The following is a 26,855-nucleotide window of genomic DNA, read 5'->3' as shown; positions in this document are numbered from 1 at the left end:
AATTGGTGGGGGGTACTTACCAGTAGTAGTTGGGGTCGACGCTGAAATTTTCGTTGACGTCACAGCTGAAACAAGACACAAACACAATGAGGACAGTGAGCGTTAATTGCGTTCTAATTAAGTGAACCGGTCGAGAATATGAGCATTCGATCCGACTCTCGATTTGGCATCTGGACCAATATCGGAACGCACAATGGAACGAATGTTTAATTTCGACCCGGTCGCCAGTTTCAATTAATTAATTAACTCGTATTTGATACATATTATGCGTTGCAACAATTTTATAAATTATCCAATGTGTATCCATCCCTCAAAACCACCATAATTAATGATAACAAAACATGAGTATTTTAGTGTACGACTATGATTTATTTCGTTGCGTGGTAATGGATTGAAATTAGTTTTCAGGGCCCGCAAAGTATGGTAATTTAAGTTCGCCGATAATAAAAATCCTGTTACATTTCACGTGTCAAACATGTGCTGTTCGACAGGTTTTATTTAATTTATTAGGATGATTGATTGATTTTAATCGAAAGGTTTTGCTTTATAATTTAATATACTGCTGTTATCGCCGAATGATTTAAAAGTCCTTTAGTCTGAATGTTGAAGTTGTAAAAATGGTGGATGCGCTCATAATTAATACAAATGTTTTATAAGCATTCACCATTTTTTAAAATAAATATTTGATTGCTTTATTATATAAATTTCTGGCATTTATTTTATAAACAAATACAGTAAGTTAAAGAGGATATTTTAGTTTTTATTATGTATGATTTATTGGGATTTATTATGTTTTTTGTGACTCAGGATATACATTAGTAAAACATTTAATAATGAGTAAAAATTAATGTCAAACATATTGATAATATTTGTAACATAAAAAGTGACATAAAATCACACAAATTTTATGCTTTATATTTTATTTAATTAATTTCAATGTTTGCTGAAAATAATTTTAAACAATTCAATTTATAACAAATTTAATTTTACTGATTTCATTTTAAACAATTAGTCGTCTATTGTGTCATATTAAACTAAACTGAATTTTACGTTTGTTTAAAAATTTTGAAAAATAATCAATAAAAAAGTTATATGTAAATTTAGTTTACTCCAATATTTATCTAATAAATATAGCAATTAAAAGTAGATGTTTAAGTTTTATGTTAGAAATTGTGGTAAAATTAATTAAAATTGTATCTTTTAACTATGATATTGTGTCAAATTTATCGACTATTATGTCAATGTATGATATGTGTTGTAATGTTTGTTATAAATATAATTATAATAATTTACATTTTATATTAAATCTGTGTAAACCTAAAATACATAATATGTGAAAAACAATAATTTATCAACTATTGAGTAAAGAATAGAATTTAATCAAATTAGTTCAAATTATGATCTATATTTAACTGTGTTAATTTGAATGTTTATTAAAATTAACATTAAACAATTCAAATTATAACAAATTTAATATAACTGAATTCAGTTTAAATGTTCAAACAACTGTTGTAGATTAAATTAAATTGATTTTGACATCTTTTTTGCAAATTCTGAAAATAATCAGTTTACTAAATTCTAAATTTAGTTTACTCCAATATTTAATTGAATTAATTTTGAAAGTTGAAAAATAATAATTTATCTAATAAATATAATAAATTGAAACAAAATATTTCAGTTTTATATGATAATTTATAGAAAGATTAATTTATAAATATTCTTTAAAAATGATTTGTCAAATTTCATTAATTCTATCGAATTAAAATCAATATATGAGCGAGTTCATTAAAATAATGTAATACTAGTAATATATGATTTATTTGATTTTATTGTAACGTGTACTATAATATAATTCTAATATTTTACATTTTTATATAAAATGTGACTACATTAAATATACGTAACATTTGTAAAACATTAATAACATACTTAAGCAACTAATGAGTAAATACTAAAATTTGAATTAAACATTTTGATAATACATTTATATTTACGTTAAAAATAAATTCAATTCATGAAAAGTTTAATTTACGTTGGTTAATTTGTAAATTTTTAAACAGTTATATCACTTATTATAAATTCACTTGTTATATATTAAAGTAAAACATGTTTAGTTTATTATTGTGAATTAGTAAATTTAATTACTTAAAGTAATTATTTAAATTAATTGTAATATTGTTGAGTTAATCAATAATAAATCACAATATATAAGTTACGAGCCAAAAATTGACAAAAATTATTTTTATTCTAATATTAATTTTTTCGACAAAAAATATACTTAATGAATATACTTATTAGATTAATAAATGGACAATGGAAGTATGCACTTTAATTATAACTAACTTTTTTATAAGAAAAAATTTGGAATAGGATAAAATATTAATTTTAACTAATAAATACTTTACTTTAGAAAATTATGAAAAATTAACAAATTTATTTATAGATATTTTAATAATTTATAAATAATAACATTTAAATATGATTTTATGTCAAATTTATTAGAATAATTTCATAAATATTATATTGTCTATATTTTATAAATATATACTTAATTTTTAAAATTTTTATATTAAATATAATTTTCTTAACAAATTTAAATACGGAAAACAATTGTATATGATTAACACCAAGTGCCACAATAAAATCAGTCAAATTTATTGTTCATACTTTATTGAGTTCATTTAATTTATACTGAAATTAACATTAAACAACTCAATTCATGACAAATTTAATTTGATTGGAAATTTTAAAATAATATATGAATATATATTTTACATCGCATAAAGAGCTAATTAAACTGTCCAAATTATTACTAATAAATGAACAACAAACGTCTAAAGTTTAATTATAGCCAAACACTTTAAGAACTAAACAACAATGGAGTCAATCGAGTCTTTATATCCCTCGACTGTGCGTGGTGGTATGTCAGTTTCGAACTGTCAACGTTCCAATTCAGGAATGTTAATAAATATACATCATCGTCTGTTCCTCAAAGAATTCATTATCAAACAATATATATATTTAAGTCCTTATTATCCTTACTGAAATTTAATTAAGTAGGCCCTATCGATCTCCTCAAGACACTTCCTATAGCAACTAATATTGTGTTAATCTAAAATTAGACGACATTGTTCGATAGCTTATTTTTAAACATCTATTACCGTCGAACAAAACGAGATCAAGTCGGTATAACCCCGCGAATGCCAACTAAAGAAACACTCCTAATAATAATGTTAATAATGATGCTATAAAGAGAAATAGAAGGTATGGAGGGGTTTGTTTCGCGTCTGCCGCAAGTTTAATTGGATTTGCTCCTTAGCACAATAGATCTAAAGGGATCCGGAGTCGGAGACACACGCAGAAATACCCAACTCCACCCCCACCCCCCACAGACCGTACCCATAGAATTGTTACGTTCGTAAATCCCGTCGGTCTTTTCCTTGCTTTTCGCGGTGTTGTGCAGCTGCACGAGCAAATTGGACTCGATCCGACGCTGACGAATTTAAACTGGTCTAGAGTTGTCGGTGGGCTTTAATAAAGCCCCCGGCCATCCTGCAACGTCTCCGCAATTGCATCGGCGTCGGTCGATAAAATGTTGTTTGGCTTTTTTCTTTGAATGAGTTGCTTTGTGGTTGTTGTTGTTTGCGTTTTGTTGGTCGGATTGGTACTTGACTGTTACTTCAAGGCCGACTTGAACTGACACTTGCTTGATTGGGGTGGTTTTTAATGGAACAACCAAATTAACGTATCGACTACTAAAGAAACATAAAAGATAGGAACCTTATCATTTGCGTGGACTCAGGATAGACGCAACTGGTCTCGGTGTACTGCGCATAGACGCATCCGTAGGTGTAATCTTCACAGGTCTGGCACATTTCTTCCCACATTTTTGTTAGATTTTCAGGATCTTTTTTGAGACAATAACACAACGAATTTTGGATAAAGTTAAGCTTACGAAAATTTTGACATACAACACCCGACACTGACAAATACATTATGTTGACAACAAGTGACAGCCAGCTCCTGCTACCTCACGTTGTTCTTTAGCAACACTTTTAAACAAACAACGTTTTATGAATTATTTATTGTCCTAATTGTTATTTAATCGATTCACTTGAAATTCACGGATGAAGTTCTGGAAACTTTGGGAGATCCGAGTTTATGACCTGACCCACGCAGATTAAGCAGTTATGTGGCCGGTCCGGGACTTGCTAATCCTGCATTCCCGCACTCAAATGGGACCAAGGACCTATTTAATTATTCTGCTTGGACTCAAATATTTTATTTTTTTTAGTATTTATAATTTGCTAAACAAATTCTTCATATATTTTTTTAATAATTTAATAACCATTATTAATTAAACTAACAAGTTACATTGAAATTTATAAAAAATAAAAATGTCATTTATATTATCAATATTAAAGGTTTATTATTAAATTATTAATGGTATTTATATTCAAAATAATAAGACCTAAAATAAATTTAAAATAACAATATTTAGGCCACCAATTTTAAATACAAACATCACATAAATCTATTTTAGAATTGTACATAATAAAAAACTGAAATATTTTTTATTTTTTATTAAAACAACCATGCAAATATTATCATTAAACATTTTGGATTACGCAATATTGGAATAAACACATCGTAATTAATTATACAAATGACCATATTTCTAAAAGTCTACATTTTTTAATGAAATATAATGAATAAAAAACAACTATGTACCAGTTCTTGTTATTAAAGTTTGAAATAACAATTTTGTTACAAACTAAATATTTTAAATTTTTACTATAATTAAATTATGGACGAATTTTCAAATGTTTCAGTTATTTTGTGTAAACTTTTTACATATTATTAATTACATTCATTAAAACAAATTTATATAAAATACAATTATCAACCAAATTCATTTGAGTATATTAATACAGACAAGTTATTTGAGTGTAATTATTATACGATAACAATTTTACAACAAAATATTTATTACAAAAAATTTAAATATGAGGTAATAAATTTGTAATAAAAATATAAAAATAAAGTAGATTGTGCAGCGTGATTTAAGAAATATAAAATTTTAAAATATTAATGCAGTTCAATTTAGTTAAGGATTAAATTGAAGATAGTAATAAAAATGCTTTTTGTTTTATCTTTTCTTATCAAATTTCCATTTTTATTTTTATTATAATTTGTTGTTGTTTTTCTTATAATTGTTCTACAAATAGAAAGTTCCGGTACTACTTTTTCTTCTTCTGTCTTTCGTGAATATATATTTATAATTGAGTTGAAGGAATAATTTGGTCATGAAAAAATTTAAATATAAGATGAACTGATCAGAATTTTTATGAACTAATTCCCTAAAAAGTGAAATATGGCATAAAAATAAAGTATATTGAGCAACAAATATGGGAAATAATTTTACAATAAAAATCCTTTTTTGTATATTTACCTTTCTTAGTAAATTTCCTTTTCTTTCTTTCTAATAAATAAATGTTTCAATTATTTTACAAATTTAACATCCCGGTTACAGTTTTTTTGCTCCGGTAATTTAAAGGAAAACACTGTAACTTCACCGGACCAATTCTGATATCTTTCGTGAATATAAATTAAAATTGGGTTGAACAAATTTAAATATAAGATGAACTGATGAGAATTTTGAAATATGGCATAAAAATAAAGTATATTGAACAGTAAATGTGAGAAAAAATTTTAAATTAATAATTTGCAGTCCAATTTAGTACATATAAGATGAAATAGAAAATGACAATAAAAATCCTTTTTTGTTTTATCACATTTCCTTATCAAATTTCCTATTTTACCTTTCTAATAAATGGTTTAATTGTTTTACAAATTGAACGTCCCGATAATAGTTTTTCTTGTCCCGGCAATTTAAAGGAAAACACAGTAGCTGAACTCCTGGGACGGGTCCCGATATAATTCGTGCACATAAATTATAATTGGGTTTAAGGGACGATTCGGCCATGAATGCGAAACTAACTGTGCAATTGTGTTTTCTGCGCCGAGGTTCCCGGCGAGACCCGAGCCATTAACAGAAATTTATACCTGTGAAACAAGACAGGACCTAATGTGTTCTATAACGCTAATTTCCTGCATAGGCAATCTCTGCCGAAAACTAACTAAATCGAAGTCGATAACCCCGCGTCGAGTTTTCCCACTAAACGGGTTCGAAACTATTCCAACTCTCAAGATGTCTAACGATCTGAGCTGCCGGCTTATCTTCAAATTGAGGGGATGCGGTCCATTTGTTGATTGGTTCAGTTTTACTGGCGCAAGAGCACAAGTTTGAAAATCAAGCCGGCAAAATTATGGCAATATAAGTTTCCAGTCAACGAACAATGCGAGACCGAAAACAACTCGATCAACGGGATAATTTCTATTATACAATTTTGCTGACAATAATACAATTGGTTAACTGAAATCGAGGAACCAACAAACGACCGAATAATTCTGGCGTGTGGAACTAATCGAATCAAACATTAAATGTCACTTGCCGAGTCGATGGACCGTAAAACGGTTGCTGCGTTTAATTCAAATGTAATAATTTAAGGTAATCGCGAACTGCCGGCTAACAGCGCCAATAACAATCGAACCGATCTTAAACTGCAGCCAAGAACATAATGAGACTTTCCGGAGTATCTCGCAATCAGCCCGTTCAGTGGCTCGCAAACTCCACGGCCACGGATCCAGGAGGGTGAACTCTAGGTTTTGTCTTCGATGCGGAAATGTTTCTGCAGCCTGGCCACACTCAGACCAAGAAACTTGATTAAGGCAAAGATTGTTTGAATATGGATGGAGCTGCTGCAAATGTTTATTGTAGATTCCGCTGTTTGCGGACGCTCCATTCACTCAAAAGCTAACTATATAAATAATTGATGGTTTATTAATTCCAATGAATCCAATGAATCTAAAGAATCTAAAAAAAATTTAAAGTATCTAAAGAATCTAATGAATCTAATGAATCTAATGAATCTAATGAATCTAATGAATCTAATGAATCTAAAGAATCTAAAGAATCTAAAGAATTTAAAGAATCTAAAAAATCTAAAGAATCTAAAGAATCTAAAGAATCTAAAGAATCTAAAGAATCTAAAGAATCTAAAGAATCTAAAGAATCTAAAGAATCTAAAGAATCTAAAGAATCTAAAGAATCTAAAGAATCTAAAGAATCTAAAGAATCTAAAGAATCTAAAGAATCTAAAGAATCTAAAGAATCTAAAGAATCTAAAGAATCTAAAGAATCTAAAGAATCTAAAGAATCTAAAGAATCTAAAGAATCTAAAGAATCTAAAGAATCTAAAGAATCTAAAGAATCTAAAGAATCTAAAGAATCTAAAGAATCTAAAGAATCTAAAGAATCTAAAGAATCTAAAGAATCTAAAGAATCTAAAGAATCTAAAGAATCTAAAGAATCTAAAGAATCTAAAGAATCTAAAGAATCTAAAGAATCTAAAGAATCTAAAGAATCTAAAGAATCTAAAGAATCTAAAGAATCTAAAGAATCTAAAGAATCTAAAGAATCTAAAGAATCTAAAGAATCTAAAGAATCTAAAGAATCTAAAGAATCTAAAGAATCTAAAGAATCTAAAGAATCTAAAGAATCTAAAGAATCTAAAGAATCTAAAGAATCTAAAGAATCTAAAGAATCTAAAGAATCTAAAGAATCTAAAGAATCTAAAGAATCTAAAGAATCTAAAGAATCTAAAGAATCTAAAGAATCTAAAGAATCTAAAGAATCTAAAGAATCTAAAGAATCTAAAGAATCTAAAGAATCTAAAGAATCTAAAGAATCTAAAGAATCTAAAGAATCTAAAGAATCTAAAGAATCTAAAGAATCTAAAGAATCTAAAGAATCTAAAGAATCTAAAGAATCTAAAGAATCTAAAGAATCTAAAGAATCTAAAGAATCTAAAGAATCTAAAGAATCTAAAGAATCTAAAGAATCTAAAGAATCTAAAGAATCTAAAGAATCTAAAGAATCTAAAGAATCTAAAGAATCTAAAGAATCTAAAGAATCTAAAGAATCTAAAGAATCTAAAGAATCTAAAGAATCTAAAGAATCTAAAGAATCTAAAGAATCTAAAGAATCTAAAGAATCTAAAGAATCTAAAGAATCTAAAGAATCTAAAGAATCTAAAGAATCTAAAGAATCTAAAGAATCTAAAGAATCTAAAGAATCTAAAGAATCTAAAGAATCTAAAGAGTCTAAAGAGTCTAAAGAGTCTAAAGAATCTAAAGAATCTAAAAAATGTGAATATTCTAACGAATCAATCTAAAATATTGATAACATAATGTATGTTCTTATTAATAAGTAGACTTAGGTTACACACAAAGTTGGGAGGCATTAAGTTCAGTGCCCTTTAATCAAATTTTTTAATTCATCTACACTGTTTTTTTTTTTATTGGGTCAAAGAGGGGAAAATCTACAAGACGCCTTCTGGTGGAAGTCGAAGACAGTGTCGGACTAACCGACTAAAAAATCTACACTGTTCCAAGAAACAATAAATAATTGATTATTATTAATCAAAACGGGAAAAATAAACGCATACATTCTTTATATATTTATTTAAAAATAGTTTTGTTAAAATCAATTTGAAAAAATATTGTTTTTATAAGAAAATTAAAAATTAACAAAATTTAATGTTTTAAATTATTATGGGTATTTCCAAGTCTAGTGCGAATGGTAGCCTTACATCTTCTGTTCATCCTCAATATCTGGGTTTCGTCTATTTTGTGGTCACTCGAATCTTCTTCCACTAAAACAACCGCAAACAAAAAACTAAACCTTCTTTAAAAACGTTTACACATTTATTAAAAGTCATATATTATGAGTGGAGCGTTAATTTCTTGGAACAGTATACGACTGGTACATTTGAATCATTCTAAGAAGATTTAAATTACCGTTAAAGGGTAAAGTGTTGTGAACTTATTTTCCCAGTGGATTATTAAAATATGCAATGCAGCCGAGTAACAAAGACGAGCGCAACGAAAATCGAATAATTGATTTGACAACAGACAGAAAAAAACGGTCGCGGCAGCGCAATTTCCATCCTTGTTCCAATAAAATCTAGTTTAAAGGAATTGCACCATAAATATGATGTTAAATAAAGCATGAAATGTCAAATGAAAAGAACGATGTTGTGTCAGGCTTCTGCAGTCGTATTAAAAAGAACGGGTGGAGTATGTTCAAATGCGATGTGACAAAGAATATTAAACTATAAAACACCGTGCATTTTATTCGCTCGTTCCGGAGTTAAAAACAATACGTCTGGGCCCGGATAATATTTGGAATTAATATGTTGGCGGCACGTTGTTTTCCGTTCGGCTTCGAATAATGAATATCTCCCGTCGAAGGAGTTCCTTTTAAACGCCAGGTTTCCACATAACGTAATTACTCCCGGGCCGGTCGGTTCTTGAAACGTTGATACTCGCATTGTATCGAGCGGAGTGAATTATTCAGTAATGTAAAGGAGAGTGGCTCTAAAATTTTGATAACCGGGGCGGCCAATCAGGTGGTCGCACAAATCAATCATTGGGGTTAAAAACGTCGAACGATCAATACTTTTCCAGGTCTACGACGGAGGGGACATCACTCCATTATTGAATAATGATCGACTTCCATTAAATATTCATTTATGACTCTAATTGAGCACCGACATTGCGGCTATTAACGAATAAACATTTTTTCGTTGTAATTATACTACCGACTTAATAACGTGGTTTTAATGGTTTGTAGAAATACTAAAATTAATGATCCGACCATGAAACATTTTAGGGGCGTTTAACTAAAATAATGAAATACATGAATAAATTAAATGGACCCGAATGGCTGTGGACGATCATTTATCGAATGAATATTGAACGGTGAACGAATATAATATCCTGGAATTATGCAAATAATGACTATATTCGATTCGGGTACTTTTGAAATCACCATCAATGATTAATAACTTGGTGGATTCGAAAAGAGAACATATGTACTTATTGGATTTGGAAGGCAAAGGCGGAGTATAATGGAAACTCGTTTCGTGTGCTCTTCGTGAATAATTAACCTAGTACTTTGAAATAATTATCAAACTGATTATAAAGGGAGCCTAATGTGATTGTGATTTATTATGAATATCTACTTAGGCTGAATTTAATGGCCCATGAAATAAATATTTATTAATAAGAGACATTAAGAGAATATTTAGTGAAATTACTATGAACAATATTTCAAAAGTGTTAACAAACAAAAAATAATCGAATCACATTGTCAAGTGAATTTAAAGACAACTTGGGTCTTACTGAAATTATTTAAAGTGCTGTGAGATGGTGGTTAGTGGATGGGGATCATTTTACCTCAGACCTACAAGACCTTGATTTCTTCTAAAAATATTTGGGAATGCTTCGTCTCTTAGACTGATTTATACTTAGAGATATATTAAACAACAATTTACGTCCATATATTGCAAAAATGAAGCACACAATAAATATGTGTCAACATAAAGACCATCCCAACACAGATCCAACATTGTGATGGATTGGTTAAAAGACCAAAGCATCGACATTTTGTCTTGCCTGCACCAATCTTCAGACATCAAAACACTGTAGAAAACATAGGGAATCACGTTTATAACTAAATTCGACATAAAAGATTTACAAATTAAAATGAACTCATCGCAATAATTCAAGAAGCAGGAAGGATTGTAAAGTAAATAACACAGATTTAATCTTTAAAAATCCCTTTCCAATTTAAGTTTCCGTGTTTATGTCCAGCTCAATTCATAAAAATATGTGTAACATTTTAGAATAATTAGAATATAATAGTTTTTTTATTATTATGTGAAAAATAACAACAGTAAATTCATATTATTTTAACAGTTCCCATTAAATAAAAGAGTTATGGCTAAAATATAACAGTTTAAAAAGTATTAAGATCACTATTGTATTTTCTTTATATATATATATATATATATATATATATATATATATATATATATATATCAATAATACGATGAAATAAATTGGTAATTATATTTTATTCCGCCTTTTTAAATCTTATTTGTGTGTTAATAAATATTTTAAAAGCAATAATTAATAAATTGGCTATTATATTATTCAGTTTTGATTAAAATTTTTATAATATACACATTGGAATAATTAAAATTAATTGAATATTAATTAATTTTGCATACAATATGTAATTTTTTTAATTAATGAAACTGCTCTGTTGTAAACAATATTATTGAATTTTAAATTTCGTATTAATAAATATAGAGTTATACTAAAAACATTTTTAATTAATTTTCGGTTGAAAAATCTGATTAAACATTTAGATTAACAAACGAAATTGTTTTTTATTCTTTACTTGTTTAAAATACTTTTTTTAAATTTTTAAACAAATCCTGCTAAAAATTTCAACAGTAGATCAATTAATTTTATTAAATTCAGCATTTTATTATTTTTTATATTCAAAAAATATTTTTCTAATTAGCAATTCTTTGGAGGATTATTTAAATTGCAGTAATAAAACGTAAAAAAGGGGAATTCTAGCTGACTAAAAGTCTGAAACGTTTTGTGTTTTTATTTTATTCAATCACAGTGAAAGTTTAAGATTAATGGAAATATCATTTAGGAATTAGACAAGGGATTTGCTGCGTCAGGGGAAATCTTCAAGGGTCAATTCCTAAGTTTCGTTTAGCTGCAAACTCGATACAATAATTCTATTTGGTAAAAGCTTTTCACATAATTCACGTCCAGCAGGCAATACAGATTTCGAACACACAAGAACAAACGTTGGAAACGCGACGAAAGGGTTACAATAAACATCGATGAAATATTCATCGTACACAAACAGCCGAGTGAAACGCAAGGAAATAAATTATGAAATAAAACACGAGGTCCATTAAAAATGTAAAACGTACAAGATCGGAGCCTATTATTCCCGGTGTAATTTATAAATTGCCCTTAAACGGTTCACGATGAATTTTGTATGACGTGGAAATATAATTACTTATTAATTGACCCAGTTTCTGGGGCGGACGGGGGTTTCGAATTGCCGGGGCATAGTGAACGCAAACCCGCAAGAAGAGTGAACCGCAATGACCGCCGGGTTGAGACCGCACTCTGTCAGTAATGAGAGCATTATTAACTCCCTTTGAAACGCACCGAATGCGTAAAACTGGTCCGAATCTAACCTGTTGCCCGCACGAAACCGTAAAATTCCCTATAAAACTGGCTTGCCGGTGTCTGCATGAATTGGCAACGTTTCGCGAAACGTTTAATTACTTACAACGGATCGCCCCATAATGGTACGCTTAATTAACGATAACATGCGGCCCCCCAGTCCTTCGGGGTTTCGCTTTATTCGCGGGGTGAGTAGGCTGTTGGTTTGTAACTGATACAATTGAAATCGTATTCGACTTCAGACTAAGGTCAAGTGCCATCTGAAGTGTTGTTGTTCCAGTTGAATTAAGATGTGGTATGCAGTGGGAGAGGAAAATTCTGTCAAAAATTTAAAGAATTTACTGATGGTACATGAGAAATGAAAATACAATCAAAATGTTACCTAAAATCAAGTAATTTATCAAGTCAAATATCTCCTATTGTTATTTCAGTTGAATTAAAATGTGGTAGAAAACAGAAGAAAGAAATATTTTTAAAAATGAAAAGAATTTCTTAATAGCAGATGATGTCGATAATAAATCTAAAACTGTATTGATGGTACATGAAAAATGGAAATACATTCAAAATGTTGTCTAAAATCAAGTAATTTATCAAGTCAATACTTCCTTTTGTTATTTCAGTTGAATTAAAATGTGGTAGTAAACAGAAGAAAGAAATATTCTTAAAAATAAAAAGAATTTCTTAACAGCAGATGATGTCGATAATAAATCTAAAACTGTATTGATGGTACATGAAAAATGGAAATACATTCAAAATGTTGTCTAAAATCAAGTAATTTATCAAGTCAAATATCTCCTATTGTTATTTCAGTTGAATTAAAATGTGGTAGAAAACAGAAGAAAGAAATATTCTTAAAAATGAAAAGAATTTCTTAATAGCAGATGATGTCGATAATAAATCTAAAACTGTATTGATGGTACATGAAAAATGGAAATACATTCAAAATGTTGTCTAAAATCAAGTAATTTATCAAGTCAATACTTCCTTTTGTTATTTCAGTTGAATTAAAATGTGGTAGTAAACAGAAGAAAGAAATATTCTTAAAAATAAAAAGAATTTCTTAACAGCAGATGATGTCGATAATAAATCTAAAACTGTATTGATGGTACATGAAAAATGGAAATACATTCAAAATGTTGTCTAAAATCAAGTAATTTATCAAGTCAAATATCTCCTATTGTTATTTCAGTTGAATTAAAATGTGGTAGAAAACAGAAGAAAGAAATATTCTTAAAAATGAAAAGAATTTCTTAATAGCAGATGATGTCGATAATAAATCTAAAACTGTATTGATGGTACATGAAAAATGGAAATACATTCAAAATGTTGTCTAAAATCAAGTAATTTATCAAGTCAATACTTCCTTTTGTTATTTCAGTTGAATTAAAATGTGGTAGTAAACAGAAGAAAGAAATATTCTTAAAAATAAAAAGAATTTCTTAACAGCAGATGATGTCGATAATAAATCTAAAACTGTATTGATGGTACATGAAAAATGGAAATACATTCAAAATGTTGTCTAAAATCAAGTAATTTATCAAGTCAAATATCTCCTATTGTTATTTCAGTTGAATTAAAATGTGGTAGTAAACAGAAGAAAGAAATATTCTTAAAAATAAAAAGAATTTCTTAACAGCAGATGATGTCGATAATAAATCTAAAACTGTATTGATGGTACATGAAAAATGGAAATACATTCAAAATGTTGTCTAAAATCAAGTAATTTATCAAGTCAAATATCTCCTATTGTTATTTCAGTTGAATTAAAATGTGATAGTAAACAGAAGAAAGAAATATTCTTAAAAATAAAAAGAATTTCTTAACAGCAGATGATGTCGATAATAAATCTAAAACTTTACTGATGGTACATGAAAAATGGAAATACATTCAAAATGTTACCTAAAATCAAGTAATTTATCAAGTCAAATATCTCCTACTGTTATTTCAGTTGAATAAAAATGTGGTAGTAAACAGAAGAAAGAAATATTCTTAAAAATGAAAAGAATTTCTTAATAGCAGATAATGTCAATAATAAATATAAAACTGTACTGGTGGTACATGAAAAATGGAAATACATTTAAAATGTTACCTAAAATCAAATAATTTATCAAGTCAAATATCTCCTATTGTTATTTCAGTTGAATTAAAATGTGATAGAAAACAGAAGAAAGAAATATTCTTAAAAATGAAAAGAATTTCTTAATAGCAGATGATGTCGATATTAAATCTAAAACTGTTACCAAAACCAAATACTTTATATTTTATTTATAAGATGATTGTGATAACAATTTCAATAATTTACAAGTTGAAAAAGTTTTCAATTTCAGTTAATTAAAATGTAATAAAAAACGGAAAAAATATTGTTAAAAAAGAAAAGAAACTATTATCAAAACCAAATATTTTATAAGATAATTATAACAACAATTTCAGCAAGTTGAGAAAGTTAATTGCATTTCTTGTTTCAAAATTGTCTATTTGAACCAAACATCTTAAAAATATCATGCAATTAAAATCATATTTACTTTCTGTTTAAGGTCAAGAATCACCTGAAGTATCGTTATTTCAGTTGTATCAAAATATAATATATAACATACAGTCACAAAAGCTTTTTGCATATCACGTTCTTGTTTCAGAGATTTCAATTTCAAACATCTTAAGAATATTATTTAATTAAACTCATATTTGATTTTTGTATAAGGTTGGAAGCATTATTACTTCAGATGAATTGAATTGTGGGAGACAAAAGAGAGAATAATTAAATTAAAAATGTTAAGAATTTGTGTTCCTCAAAACAAAATAATTTATATTTTATTTATTTACTTAAAAGATAATTGTAACAGCAATTACATAATTTTACAAAAGGCAAAGGGAAAGTTGTTGCTTATCCTCTTCTTACTTCAGGGTGTTAAGTTTCATCATATTAAAATTACATTATTTTCCCCCAAAAACAAAATGGTAAATGACAAATTGACATAAGTAAATAATTACGTGTGTCTCATCCCCAGGTGTACCGGGTGTTTTTAGGCTCAGGTGGTGGGTGCGCTGTTTGCAAAGCCCGTGTTGCTAGGAAACAGTTCTGCTTTTGTGCTGTCCGTAGCTTCCCGAACGGGCAAGGGTTGTTCCAATCTTGTAATATGCAAAGAGCCACTAAACATGAATTATGCACTGAAATATTAAAACGTCCTTTTTCATTTACCCACCACATAAACCGTACCGCTATATAATAATTATTTTGTCGTTGCTGCTTGTTTTGTACCAGTTACATAAAATATGACAATAACTGCGATATATATTGCCCATCCAAATCCATCATCCAGAATAGAAAATCCTTTTACCTTGTCCTAGAATAAAGATGAACTCATACATAAAAAATTCATGAGTTCGACCATTATGTGTTAGTGTTATTAAGTTTATTAAACCCACATCAATGTTTGTTATCTACAGCAAACACAGACGAATCTAATAACGGCACCAATCCAATAAAACCCTAATTCAATCTAATATAAAAATCAGTCCGTCGATGTCAAAACTCGTTTCGGGAGAGTTTTTCTGACGTGTCGGGGCCGAATAGTGACCAATCGATACACTTAAATTACTTTCGATGATCGATCCTCCAACCACGGGATCGTTCATTTTTTACAACCATCATTACACGAAAGGAATACCATTTATGAAATTATTGCAGTGGCTTTTTACACTTCCACCCAAATAACGTATTTCAGTTGATACAAAACCCAAATAATTTGCGGCTGTGAATGTTTTTGTGGTCTCTATGTAAACTAATTTGGACACGTGGCCTCTTTGTAATGAAATATGCATAGCTATTGATTTTTCATTTAGTTTCGGGCTCATTCGAAAAATAATTTAATTCATGCGATGAATCAGTTACAACAAAAACCTTTTTGTACGTTGCACGTTCACCTTTGTTCCGAAACAAATTAAACGTTGCTTAATTACTTCCAGTTGGAAACTAATAGAATAAAGCATATCACGTTACGAATTGAAAGCGACTGCTGACCGTGGCTGGAAAATCTGCAAGCTCTTTCCCCTCACTCGGTCACTCTAATGTTCCTGTTTAATGTGAACGGCAGACAATGGATTTTCAGGATCACATTTTCGCCCTTTCATGGTGTTAACAACTAACATCGGCTAGAAAAAACAATGGACGCTTTGTTTTCTTCAGTAAGCCAGTTGAATGTCGTGAGTGGATACCTAATTCGAGTAACACTCACGGAAAGAATTGGTTAAATAATTTAAAAACATAGGCCCGAATGTGGGGCCGCAGAAACGCAATCAGTTTGTAAGTGAGGAAGCGGTTAGTGGAAAAGGTATCGTATATGGACGGATACAAGATTCATGTTTCGGCATTTGCTCGAATTAAACTATCAATAATTCACGTGGGCCTCGCAACATGACGGCAGTAAAGTCGGGAAACGACGCCTGTTCACTTTTATGATCACTCTCGCTACCAACAAGACGCAACGGTTGATCTGTCTCATTCCCATGCAAGAATATTATTTCGGCGAACAAAAGGACACTTGACATGGCCAGGAATTTACCTGTTATCTTTTACTGTTCGTTCCTATTTTTTGTACTTCGGTTCTTCCTCGGAACTGCGTGGGCGGGCAAACTGAGGTTAATTGAATTTTTAGATTCACAATATAAAATGTGAGTTATTTAATTAAAATCTGGCCTCAACTGAGGTTGCTGTTAGTTTTTAAAATAAAATTTATTAAACTTTCTAAAAACATACTTTCTTAATTAATTAATCAATTATTGAAAATTCAACTGTCTGAAGATTATTGTAAAATTGCTTAAATAAAAGTTATTTGAATAAAAAAATAGTTCTTTTATTAATTGTCAAAGTAGGAAAACACAACTACTTAAAAAAAAAACTATAAATTCAACAGTTTCAATTTTAAATCTGATTTTAAAATTGCGTAATGTAAGTTACTTGAACTAAAACTGGACCCACCTAAAAACATATTTCCTTAATCATTTTTAAAGTAAAAAAAGAACTAGAAAAAACTGTCCCAACATTACTTGAAGTTGAAAAAGTTAGTTGAATATCCCCTTCTTGTTTCAAAGTTTTCAATTTCAGTTAAATTAAATTGTGGTAAAAAACTGAAAAAATATTGTTAAAAATGAAAAGAATTTCTAAATAGAAGATGAGATCGATAATAGACCTAAAACTATTAACAAAACGAAGTATTTTATAAGATAATTATAACAACAATTTCAGTAATTTACAGAAGTTGAGAAAGTTAGTTGCATATACTTCTTCTTGTTTTTTTTTTTTCTATTTCAACCAAACTTCTTAAGAATATCATTCATCATATTTACTTTCTGTTTAAGGTCAAGAACCACCTGAAATATTGTTATTTCAGTTGTATCAATACAACAGTCACAAAAGCTTTTTGCATATCACGTTCTTGTTTCAGACTTCCTTAATTAATTAATCAATTATTGAAAATTCAATTGTCCGAATATTATTGTAAAATTGCTCAAATAAAAGTTATTTAAATAAAAAAATAGTTCTTTTATTAATTGTTAAAGTAGTAAAACACAACTACTTAAAAAAACTATAAATTCAACAGTTTCAACATTAAATCTGATTTTAAAATTGCTTAATGTTAAGTTACTTGAATTAAACCTGGACCCACCTAAAAACATATTTCCTTAATCATTTTTAAAGTAAAAAAAGAACTAGAAAAAACTGTCCCAACATTACTTGAAGTTGAAAAAGTTAGTTGCATATCCTCTTCTTGCTTCAAAGTTTTCAATTTCAGTTAAATTAAAATGTGGTAAAAAACGAAAAAAATATTGTTAAAAATGAAAAGAATTTCTTAATAGTAGATGAGATCGATAATAGACCTAAAACTATTAACAAAACCAAGTATTTTATAAGATAATCATAACAACAATTTCATTAATTTACAGAAGTTGAGAAGGTTAGTTGCATATACTCTTCTTGTTTTTTCTATTTCAACCAAACTTCTTAAGAATATCATTCATCATATTTACTTTGTGTTTAAGGTCAAGAACCACCTGAAGTATTGTTACTTCAGTTGTATCAATACAACGGTCACAAAAGCTTTTTGCATATCACGTTCTTGTTTCAGACTTTCTTAATTAATTAATCAATTATTAAAAATTCAACTGTCTGAACATTATTGTAAAATTGCTTAAATAGAAGTTATTTGAATAAAAAAATAGTTATTTTATTAATTGTTAAAATAGGAAAACACAACTACTTAAAAAAACTATAAATTCAACAGTTACAATATTAAATCTGATTTTAAAATTGCTTAAATGTAAGTTACTTGAATTAAATCTGGACCCACCTAAGAATATATTTCCTTAATCATTTTTAAAGTAAAAGAACAACTAGAAAAAACTGTCTCAACATTACTTAACTGTAAAGTTGGTTAAATGAATGTTATTTAGATTAAACCTCAATACAACTAAAATAGCATTAGATTTCGAATAAAAAATAATTAAATATTATAGAAAATATAAATCTTTTATTAATTGTTAAAAATGTTTCAATGTAAATTTCGAATTGAAATTATTAGACATTTAAACGACAATGCAATACTGAACATTAAAACTTTAAAATTCCTTGAATTAAATATAAGTTATTTAGATTAAACTTGGACACACCTATAAATACACCATTAGCTTTCGAAATTAAGACGATTAAATATGTTAAAACTCGCAACTATAATTTAACACCTTCAGCATTAAATCTTTAATCACCGTTTTAAAAATGCATAATTGTAATGAACATTTTAAAGTAGATAACCTAATAATCCTGGATTATAAAAATTTAAAATCCCTAATTAAAGCAGGTCTCTTTGTATTCCAGGAATATTAATCTTACTTTAATTACGCAATTTGTTGTGCCCCGTTATCACGTCACAGTTTATATTTGCGGCAAACTAAATTCCACTATGTTAAATGACACCGCAAAATGCAATTAGCAAATAATAATTACTATACATTAAAATGCATATTAGAAATCGGTATGTATGTGTTCCATTACCTGCTATTACATACCTACTTAATGCCTTCTGTCACACCTCTTGTTAACGTTAATCCAAGAACGTTTAATCAGTATTGATTACAACGATGGTTGTTTAAAAAATAATAAATTTTCATTTATATTATCGGCCTAACATCGCCATCGCATTTATCTATTGAATTTGGGTCCGCTCAAAAATAAGTGGCAGATGATTTTTTTACGGTTTTAGCTAGAAGTTTACGTCAATAAATCATATTGGTTGGACAGTTGTGCATTTTGCATATCGACGACGTGATTTCGACTATCGGCGCAACGGGAACGATGAAATAAAAATAAATATCGACCCTCCATTTATCATTTTAATTCGAAATTCCCCATTTTTTGCCCTGACAATGAATTTAATCATAACCAACAAAAGTTATCGTCGACAATGTGTGTGTTAAGCAAGACGTAATTATTCGTAGCTGGGTCTGATAAAGTAACAATTTTGACGGGTTTCAGACGTTTGACGTGCAGACGCAGAAGAACCCCACCTTAACGAGGCCTCTAATTGACTACAAACAAAAGGATCGATGAACTGATACCGAAGGAATTCGAAAATTAACCGTCTCTTCGAACTACAACACGAAGGCACACAATAGACACAATCTAGCCGAAGTTATGTAACCAAACGTAATCGTGATCATCCAGAGTGTTGCGTTATTGAGCAAAGTTTATGGGGAATCATTGTATATGCACGAAGACAGCCAGTCGATCAACTTTATAGAACATCAAGGCCCTTCATAAATTACGGTCTTGGTTTCGAGCTCCTTCGATCGTTATTTTGGACGAACGAAGTAATTTAACTAATTACCAGTCCATCTTGTTCGGGGAGGGCGAGGAAAAATGACGGCACATCGTTTCTGTGTTTGTCGATGTGAGCGTGTTGCACGTGTTATTAAATTCCTGAATTCGTGATGAACAATGTTTTCTCTTGGTCCCGTTCAAACAGTGGTCCACAAGGAGCCGAATCGCTTTGTACCGAGACACCAGTGCCACTTGCGAACATCCCTTAATTAGTGGGCTTTAGCGACAACTATATTATCGCATTAGACAAACAGGCACATGTGAACAGGACCGAGTGTGTATATTTATGTTTGCGGATGTACGGATATGCTAATTCCGTGAGAGCGTCGACAACACACACGTACAAGAAAGATGCAGATAATCTGGGCTCAAGTGACGAATTTTACCATGTAGGTGCACAGAAATAACAAACCTTTTAATGGAAAACGGCGCATTTTTATTTTGTTTGTTTTATGCAGCTTTAAAGCTAGGAGTGAACATTTCTGTTCTGTTCAAATAAGTATTAGCCACGATAACGTGTATAATTATTCTTTAATGACCTCTACTACATAAAAAGTTAAATCTAATTTACTTTATTGTTAATTATTTTTTAAATAACTCATATATTACCTACTTTACAAGAACAATCAACTAAATTATTATAAATTCAAATTCGAAACTCCAGTGGTGGTCAAAAGTATAATTTTAAGAAATTGATTATTTTTGTTAAGCCCCTTTTATTGACGTGTAAACATGGGAAAAAACAAATGTTTGTCTAGTCTGTTAAGAATGTAAAACCAAAGAAGAAAATAAATTAAAACCCTGCATTACCTACTTGAGTGTGGCTATTATTGAATAGATGGCGTCGTGTAAATCAACAAAAATATGTGACTGAGACAATTGTACAAATGCTTGATTTCTGTATTTGTAATCATAAAAGTTTCTAAGGTCCTAATTTTCTTATTTGTAGTTTTTGTAACTACTATTTCACAATTTCCTATAAACAAAGCGTTATTATTTTGAATATTGTTTTATTTCTTTATTTCATTACATGCTACTGTATTATAGTTTCCCAATTATTACACGACTATCTGCATTTGTGTTCACGATTAGTTAGGGCATATTAGAATTTTTATTTGTGGTTGATATATCTGAGAAGTAACTGCTATTTTAATTTTCCGGTTTACCCTCAAAATCCCCCGAACAATAAAGGAAAGTATTCACGCTCGAGTACGATTCACCACCCCCCCTTGTGAAGTAATGGGGATTGAAAGCAAAAGGTCACGTGAACCGAGCATACATTTTTGAAATATCAATTTCCTGAATACGAAATGGAAAAACGTCGAGACAAAGAAGGAAAATGAAAGTATGGGTTTGTAATCTGCAGAAAAAACCATTTATAAACTTTCAAATAAACAAAAATATGACACGGGATAAGGCCTTCATTTCAGGACGTGAAATATATGTGGGCTACGTAAGAAGGGTGTAGTATTTCAAAAGGGAAGAAATACATAGATTTAGTTTATGTTCTAGAACAGGCACCGTTGAAATATGAATTTGTTCCTAAATATGTAAAAGACGCACGACTTTGTATAATTCAACCATATTTAAGTCCACTGTCAACCGGAAACAACGCCTCCTGCTTTTTTCAAGTCCCACTCATCCGAAACGTAAATTTCTTACCCACCCGACTAAGTTAATAAACGCATATGCATAAATAATGGGCCACAGTTTATGCCAACATCATTACTGGCAACTTCGTTAGCCCTAACACTGTTTAACATGTGAAATTCAAACACAAAACCAGACGCAAACATTGTGCAGCCCACACGAGATGTAAGATTTAAATCGACAAATGTAATGTATCACTCACTTTACTCATCGAGTTATTTGTCATTCTCGTCAACTACCACGTTCCAAGTTGTATCTTAATTAATAGGATCGCATGTTTAAACGGCGTGGTCGACTTAATTAACGCGTGTAAAAATAATTGACAAAATAAAAGAGGTCTGTTTACAAGTTTCAGGCATATATTTAGAGTGTTCGAGGTATTTTTAGGGATAATAATTGCCTAAAATAAACGTTGATTTTTCGTTTGCTTTTTTTATTGTTTTAACATACGAGTTGTTTAATTTTAACTGTGAATTGTTATTTGCCTATATTTATTTGTTAACAGTTTCCATGTTTAATTTAGTGTTCTTGTGGGTAAATATTTTGAATATTTCAGTGAAATATGCGTCCAGTATTTAGTTAAAACAAATACATTATTTTAATGTAATATAAAATATCAGCAGATCTAAATTGCATAAATAATCGACAAAAATTTTTGTATTCGTACAACAAATATTGTAAAGCACGGAACTAAATATTGAAGCGTCACAATCAATAATTATTGATTACATCGCTGGTCATAACAATGTATTATTTAGTACAATTTAAATGATGTATCCATTAGTAAGTTTTGAGTAAATATTGCTGTATCTCTATCAGCTGAATAATAAAGCCACTACTTCATAAATTAGAGTAGATACACAATATTTATCAACTCAAGTGTGAATGTAAACTATCCTTCCGCTATTTCTAAATTATAGAAAATGAAATTTAAGTAAGCAATGTGAAGAAATTAAATTAAAAACCTACATTACCCTCTTGTATAAGGAGTATTGGATAGATGGCAGTGTGTCATATAGTACCACTCATATGTAAAGCAATAAATTAAAAAACATAATTATTTTATTAAAATAACGATTTATTTAATTTAAATTAATTTTACAATTATTAAGTGTCTAAACACTTCTAACTTTATTGTATATAATCGGATATCTTCATTTACATAGTTTTTATATTACTTTTTATTTCGATCAGGATTCATAAGTACATCAACCACACCGTATATTCAATACTGTTGATTTTATAATTTATTTCTGTGTCCGACATCGTTCTTTAAAGCCAAAAATGTCTAGAGGTGTCCATTTATTGATACAAATTAAACAATAAATTGCAGAAAAGTTCCGGAGTGTTGAAAAGCAGAGTTAAATTGTAGTCGATTTAAATTATTTTATTTAAATACACAGGAAGAAGTACCCTTTTATCAGCGCATCCACCATAAACCAAGAAATAATCAACAATATTTTTGTATTCATACATCGAGTATTGTATAGAACAAAATTGAAAACCAAGCAATGAAATCAATAATTATTGATTACATCGCTGGACACCGTATTATTTAATACAACCCCTGTCTGACAATTCGAAACCTTTGCTTTGTACTTGCGGTAGGATTCGTCCCCGAAATTTTAATATTTCAAAGTGATTTTATTCGACAACTGCAGCTGGTCCAGCCACAATATGCTTTTTAATGAACCAGCACAAAATAATTAAATGTCGTCCGACATTCAATGGCCGTCAATGTTTAATAATAATATTTTTGACATGGGCTTAATGGAAGTTCCACGTATGAGTTACACGAACAATACGTTCCCTTTGTACATTAACCGAAATTTCCATTGCCAGTTAGCTTTTTCAAATCGTATGAATTTCAATCGTTCCGCATATATACAAAATAAATGCGCATAAATTCGGTGGAAATGCATTAAAATTTGAAAAATTTATAAAGTTCAGAAAGTTGATACGGCAAAAATGAGGAGAAATGTGCGACGCGAAAACGAAATTACCGCGCCTATATCAAATGCATGTTGCACCGGAAATAAACATTTCCCCGTTTCGGCAATAGATATTTAATGGGAAAATACGACTTTCGTGTCGGGTTACTTTAAAATCTGCTAAGACAACAAAATAGCCACGCCTGCGAAGTTGCGGATAATAAAGGTACATGCAAAACCTTTATATTTTTATTATTTTACGGTTTACGAACCGCCCGCAAAATTTTATGTTAATTAAAACCGGTAGTTTTAATCTACTTAGGCCAACAAGAGAATATGCATCGAAAGTAGCTTACAGCAGTCGATAAAATATGAAAAATTAATGTTTATAAGAGTCTTATCTGCGCTTAAATAAAATTCAAATTTTCCCTTCGCCATATTAAAAGCATGTCTGTGTACTCGAGCCCCCGCCGCCAATTCGGGGGGAGGACATATTCCGGTCTCGACGAGATAAAGCTCTTATAATTGAACAGTGCATTATTTCGACACAGGCTCGGAATCAATGTCGCAGCCCCGAACAAAGGTAGAACCCACCACTCCAACCGGGGAGAACCGATTTCACCGAGGGTCATCCTTTGAAGGGTCTTACGTTGTTCTTTGTCTTATCGCTTTAGACGATGTCATCATTTTAGCTGGAAGTAATTATGTCCTTTGTCGCTCGAAAAACTCCACTTCTATGAATCTTTAGCAGTGTTACGGCTTTGACATTTTTGTAGGTTAATTAATTAATTTCCGGTGACGGTACGAATCAATTAAACGAATCAACAGATCACAGAGTCGGCCCCCCGGGTTTGTAATAAGACGTGCACGGAACTTGGGGACATTTAATAGTTTAAATGAATTAAAAATTATTAGCAAATAATCCGACTGTAAATTCTAAAGGTGTAAAAACAGCCCAATAGAGACGAGCCGCGACTAAACGCATTACATTAATTCTGCAGCTGAACATTGAATAGAGCTTTGAATAAACTTGTTCGAAATCATGTCTCTTCATTCCCTTTGACATAATATTTCATGTTATATTCAGAGTTTTGTGAATATCTGGCCGCATAAAAGCCGAAATCTCATTCATACGCAAACTTTAATGCCACCATTCAATAAACATAAACAGTGAAAAGATTAGATAACGTATAGAAATAAGGCACGCGCTCCGGTCCGTGGGGAGAACGAAAAACGCATCCACCCCCCGACAACCCTCAAAAACGACGGATTAAATTTTCATTTTGATATTTGCCCGGGTACGATTTAAATTCAAATGGCCGTCTAAACGGACAGTAATGCTACAATGCGGTATCTGACTTTATCGGTGGCCTTTCCAAGCCGCCCCCGTAATCCGATGATTTTCCAAATTACACACACGAATATTTGTTTAATTGCCGGTCCATTTCCATATTTTTGGACCGTTTAGTTGGGCAAATACTTTACCCAATACAATAGATAATCCATGGGTTTCGAGATACTCTTCTACGGCTCTTTAAAACGGCCGGAATTACACGGTCGAGGTCGGTCCTTTATAAAGTGCAAATAGAGCCAACCTTTAATTTGCATACACATGGCAATTAGTTCGGAGGTCCATTGTAATAGTGCGCCTGAAATTCAATCCAGTATGTAGATTGTTTTTCGACAGTTCATTATAAAAGGCCATGGATTAGGGGCGTACTCAGTGCACACACGGAAATTCTAAACACAATTGGCATAACACATTCCTGGATATAATGTATACGTAGTATGTACAAATCAAATCATTAATATGTATGTATTTCTAAAGTATCTTTGATCTATATATGAAACTAGATTTTGGTACAGATCTGCATCTTGTTATCTTCATATACGTCTCTCATTTCATTATCACTTTCATTTTGTCTTTGAGGCTAACCAAAGAACTTAATGGTTAATTTTCAATTGTGCATAGTTGTAAAGTTTTTTAGCCTGGACATAAGTCTAGTCAGATCATCCTTTTACTTTTGCTAGTTGGCTCTTCCTTCTTACTATTCTTAAGATTATTATTTTCTCTATAATTCTTCTTTTGTTTTCTTTTAGTTGTTAGATTCATTTTATTTTTAACATTAATTACTTATGTACTAAAGGCCATGGATTAAGGGCTTCCTCAGTGCACACACGGAAATTCTAAACACAATTGGCATAACACATTCCTGGATATAATGTATACGTAGTATGTACAAATCAAATCATTAATATGTATGTATTTCTAAAGTATCTTTGATCTATATATGAAACTAGATTTTGGTACAGATCTGCATCTTGTTATCTTCATATACGTCTCTCACTTCATAATCACTTTCATTTTGTCTTTGAGGCTAACCAAAGAAGTTAATGGTTGATTTTCATACTTGTGTATACTTGTAAAGATTTTTTAGCCTGGACATGAGTCCAGTCAGATTATCCTTTTATTTTTGCTAGTTGGCTCTTCCTTCTTTCTATTCTTAAGATTATTATTTTCTCTGTAATTCTTCTTTTAACTGCTTATAAATTATATTATTTCGATACTGCCAATGATTATTATAAAATAATTATAGAAAATTTTTTAATATTATTGGAGTGATGCATTCATGGTAATGAGAATAGGTATATGTAAATCAAATCATAAATATGTAAATAATTCTAAAGCTTCTTTAGTCTGGATATCAATCTAGTCATATTATCCTTTTACTTTTGCTGGTTGGTTCTGTTCTTTTGATATTGCTCCAAGATTTTTATTCTTTTTATAATTCTTCTTTTGTTTTTCCTTTGTCAGGTTCATTTTATCTTTACCATTAATTACTTATCAAATTTAGAAGACTAAAATTTTTTTTCACTTTATTCAAGCAGAAAATATTTGTATCACTTCGGTGCCACCAATCAGTATTACAAAATGTAAAACTAGGGCAGAAAAAATAAATTTTGAGAACACAAAACTATTAAAGGTTCATTATTATTAAAATTATTATTTCAGTCCAGACGAATTATATAAAAACAAAGATAAAATATGGCCAGAAAATGGTAAGAACATAATTAAAAGAAGACTTCAACACCTGAAAACTTTCAAATTCGCCTCAGGTAAAGCACAATCTAATAGAATCGCACTTGTAGATCAGAGGCTCTATTTTCGCCGTTCAAACATCTATATACTTGAACGATTGGAAATTGAATAAAAC

The 26,855-nt window shown here is 29.9% G+C and overlaps 1 protein-coding gene across 3 annotated transcripts in view; it reads right to left on the bottom strand.

The window, feature by feature from the left end:
- The window catches only part of LOC109600431 (CUGBP Elav-like family member 2), a 372,127-nt gene that overhangs the window by 244,419 nt on the left and 100,853 nt on the right, over nt 1-26,855 (bottom strand). For 2 of the 3 annotated variants that reach the window (XM_049967986.1, XM_049967987.1), the window contains exons 1-2: nt 3,781-3,970; nt 21-65 (exon numbers count right to left, since the gene is read on the bottom strand). In XM_049967986.1, coding sequence (XP_049823943.1) covers nt 21-65; nt 3,781-3,887 — 152 coding nt within the window. In that variant the 5' untranslated portion in view covers nt 3,888-3,970. Of the gene's footprint in view, nt 1-20; nt 66-3,780; nt 3,971-26,855 lie in introns of those variants that run through there. The other variant, XM_049967989.1, reaches the window with a different exon arrangement.

This window comes from Aethina tumida, chromosome 5 (genome assembly GCF_024364675.1).
Source record: "Aethina tumida isolate Nest 87 chromosome 5, icAetTumi1.1, whole genome shotgun sequence".
Lineage (NCBI taxonomy): Eukaryota > Metazoa > Arthropoda > Insecta > Coleoptera > Nitidulidae > Aethina > Aethina tumida.
This window is presented reverse-complemented; position numbering and strand designations above follow the sequence as displayed.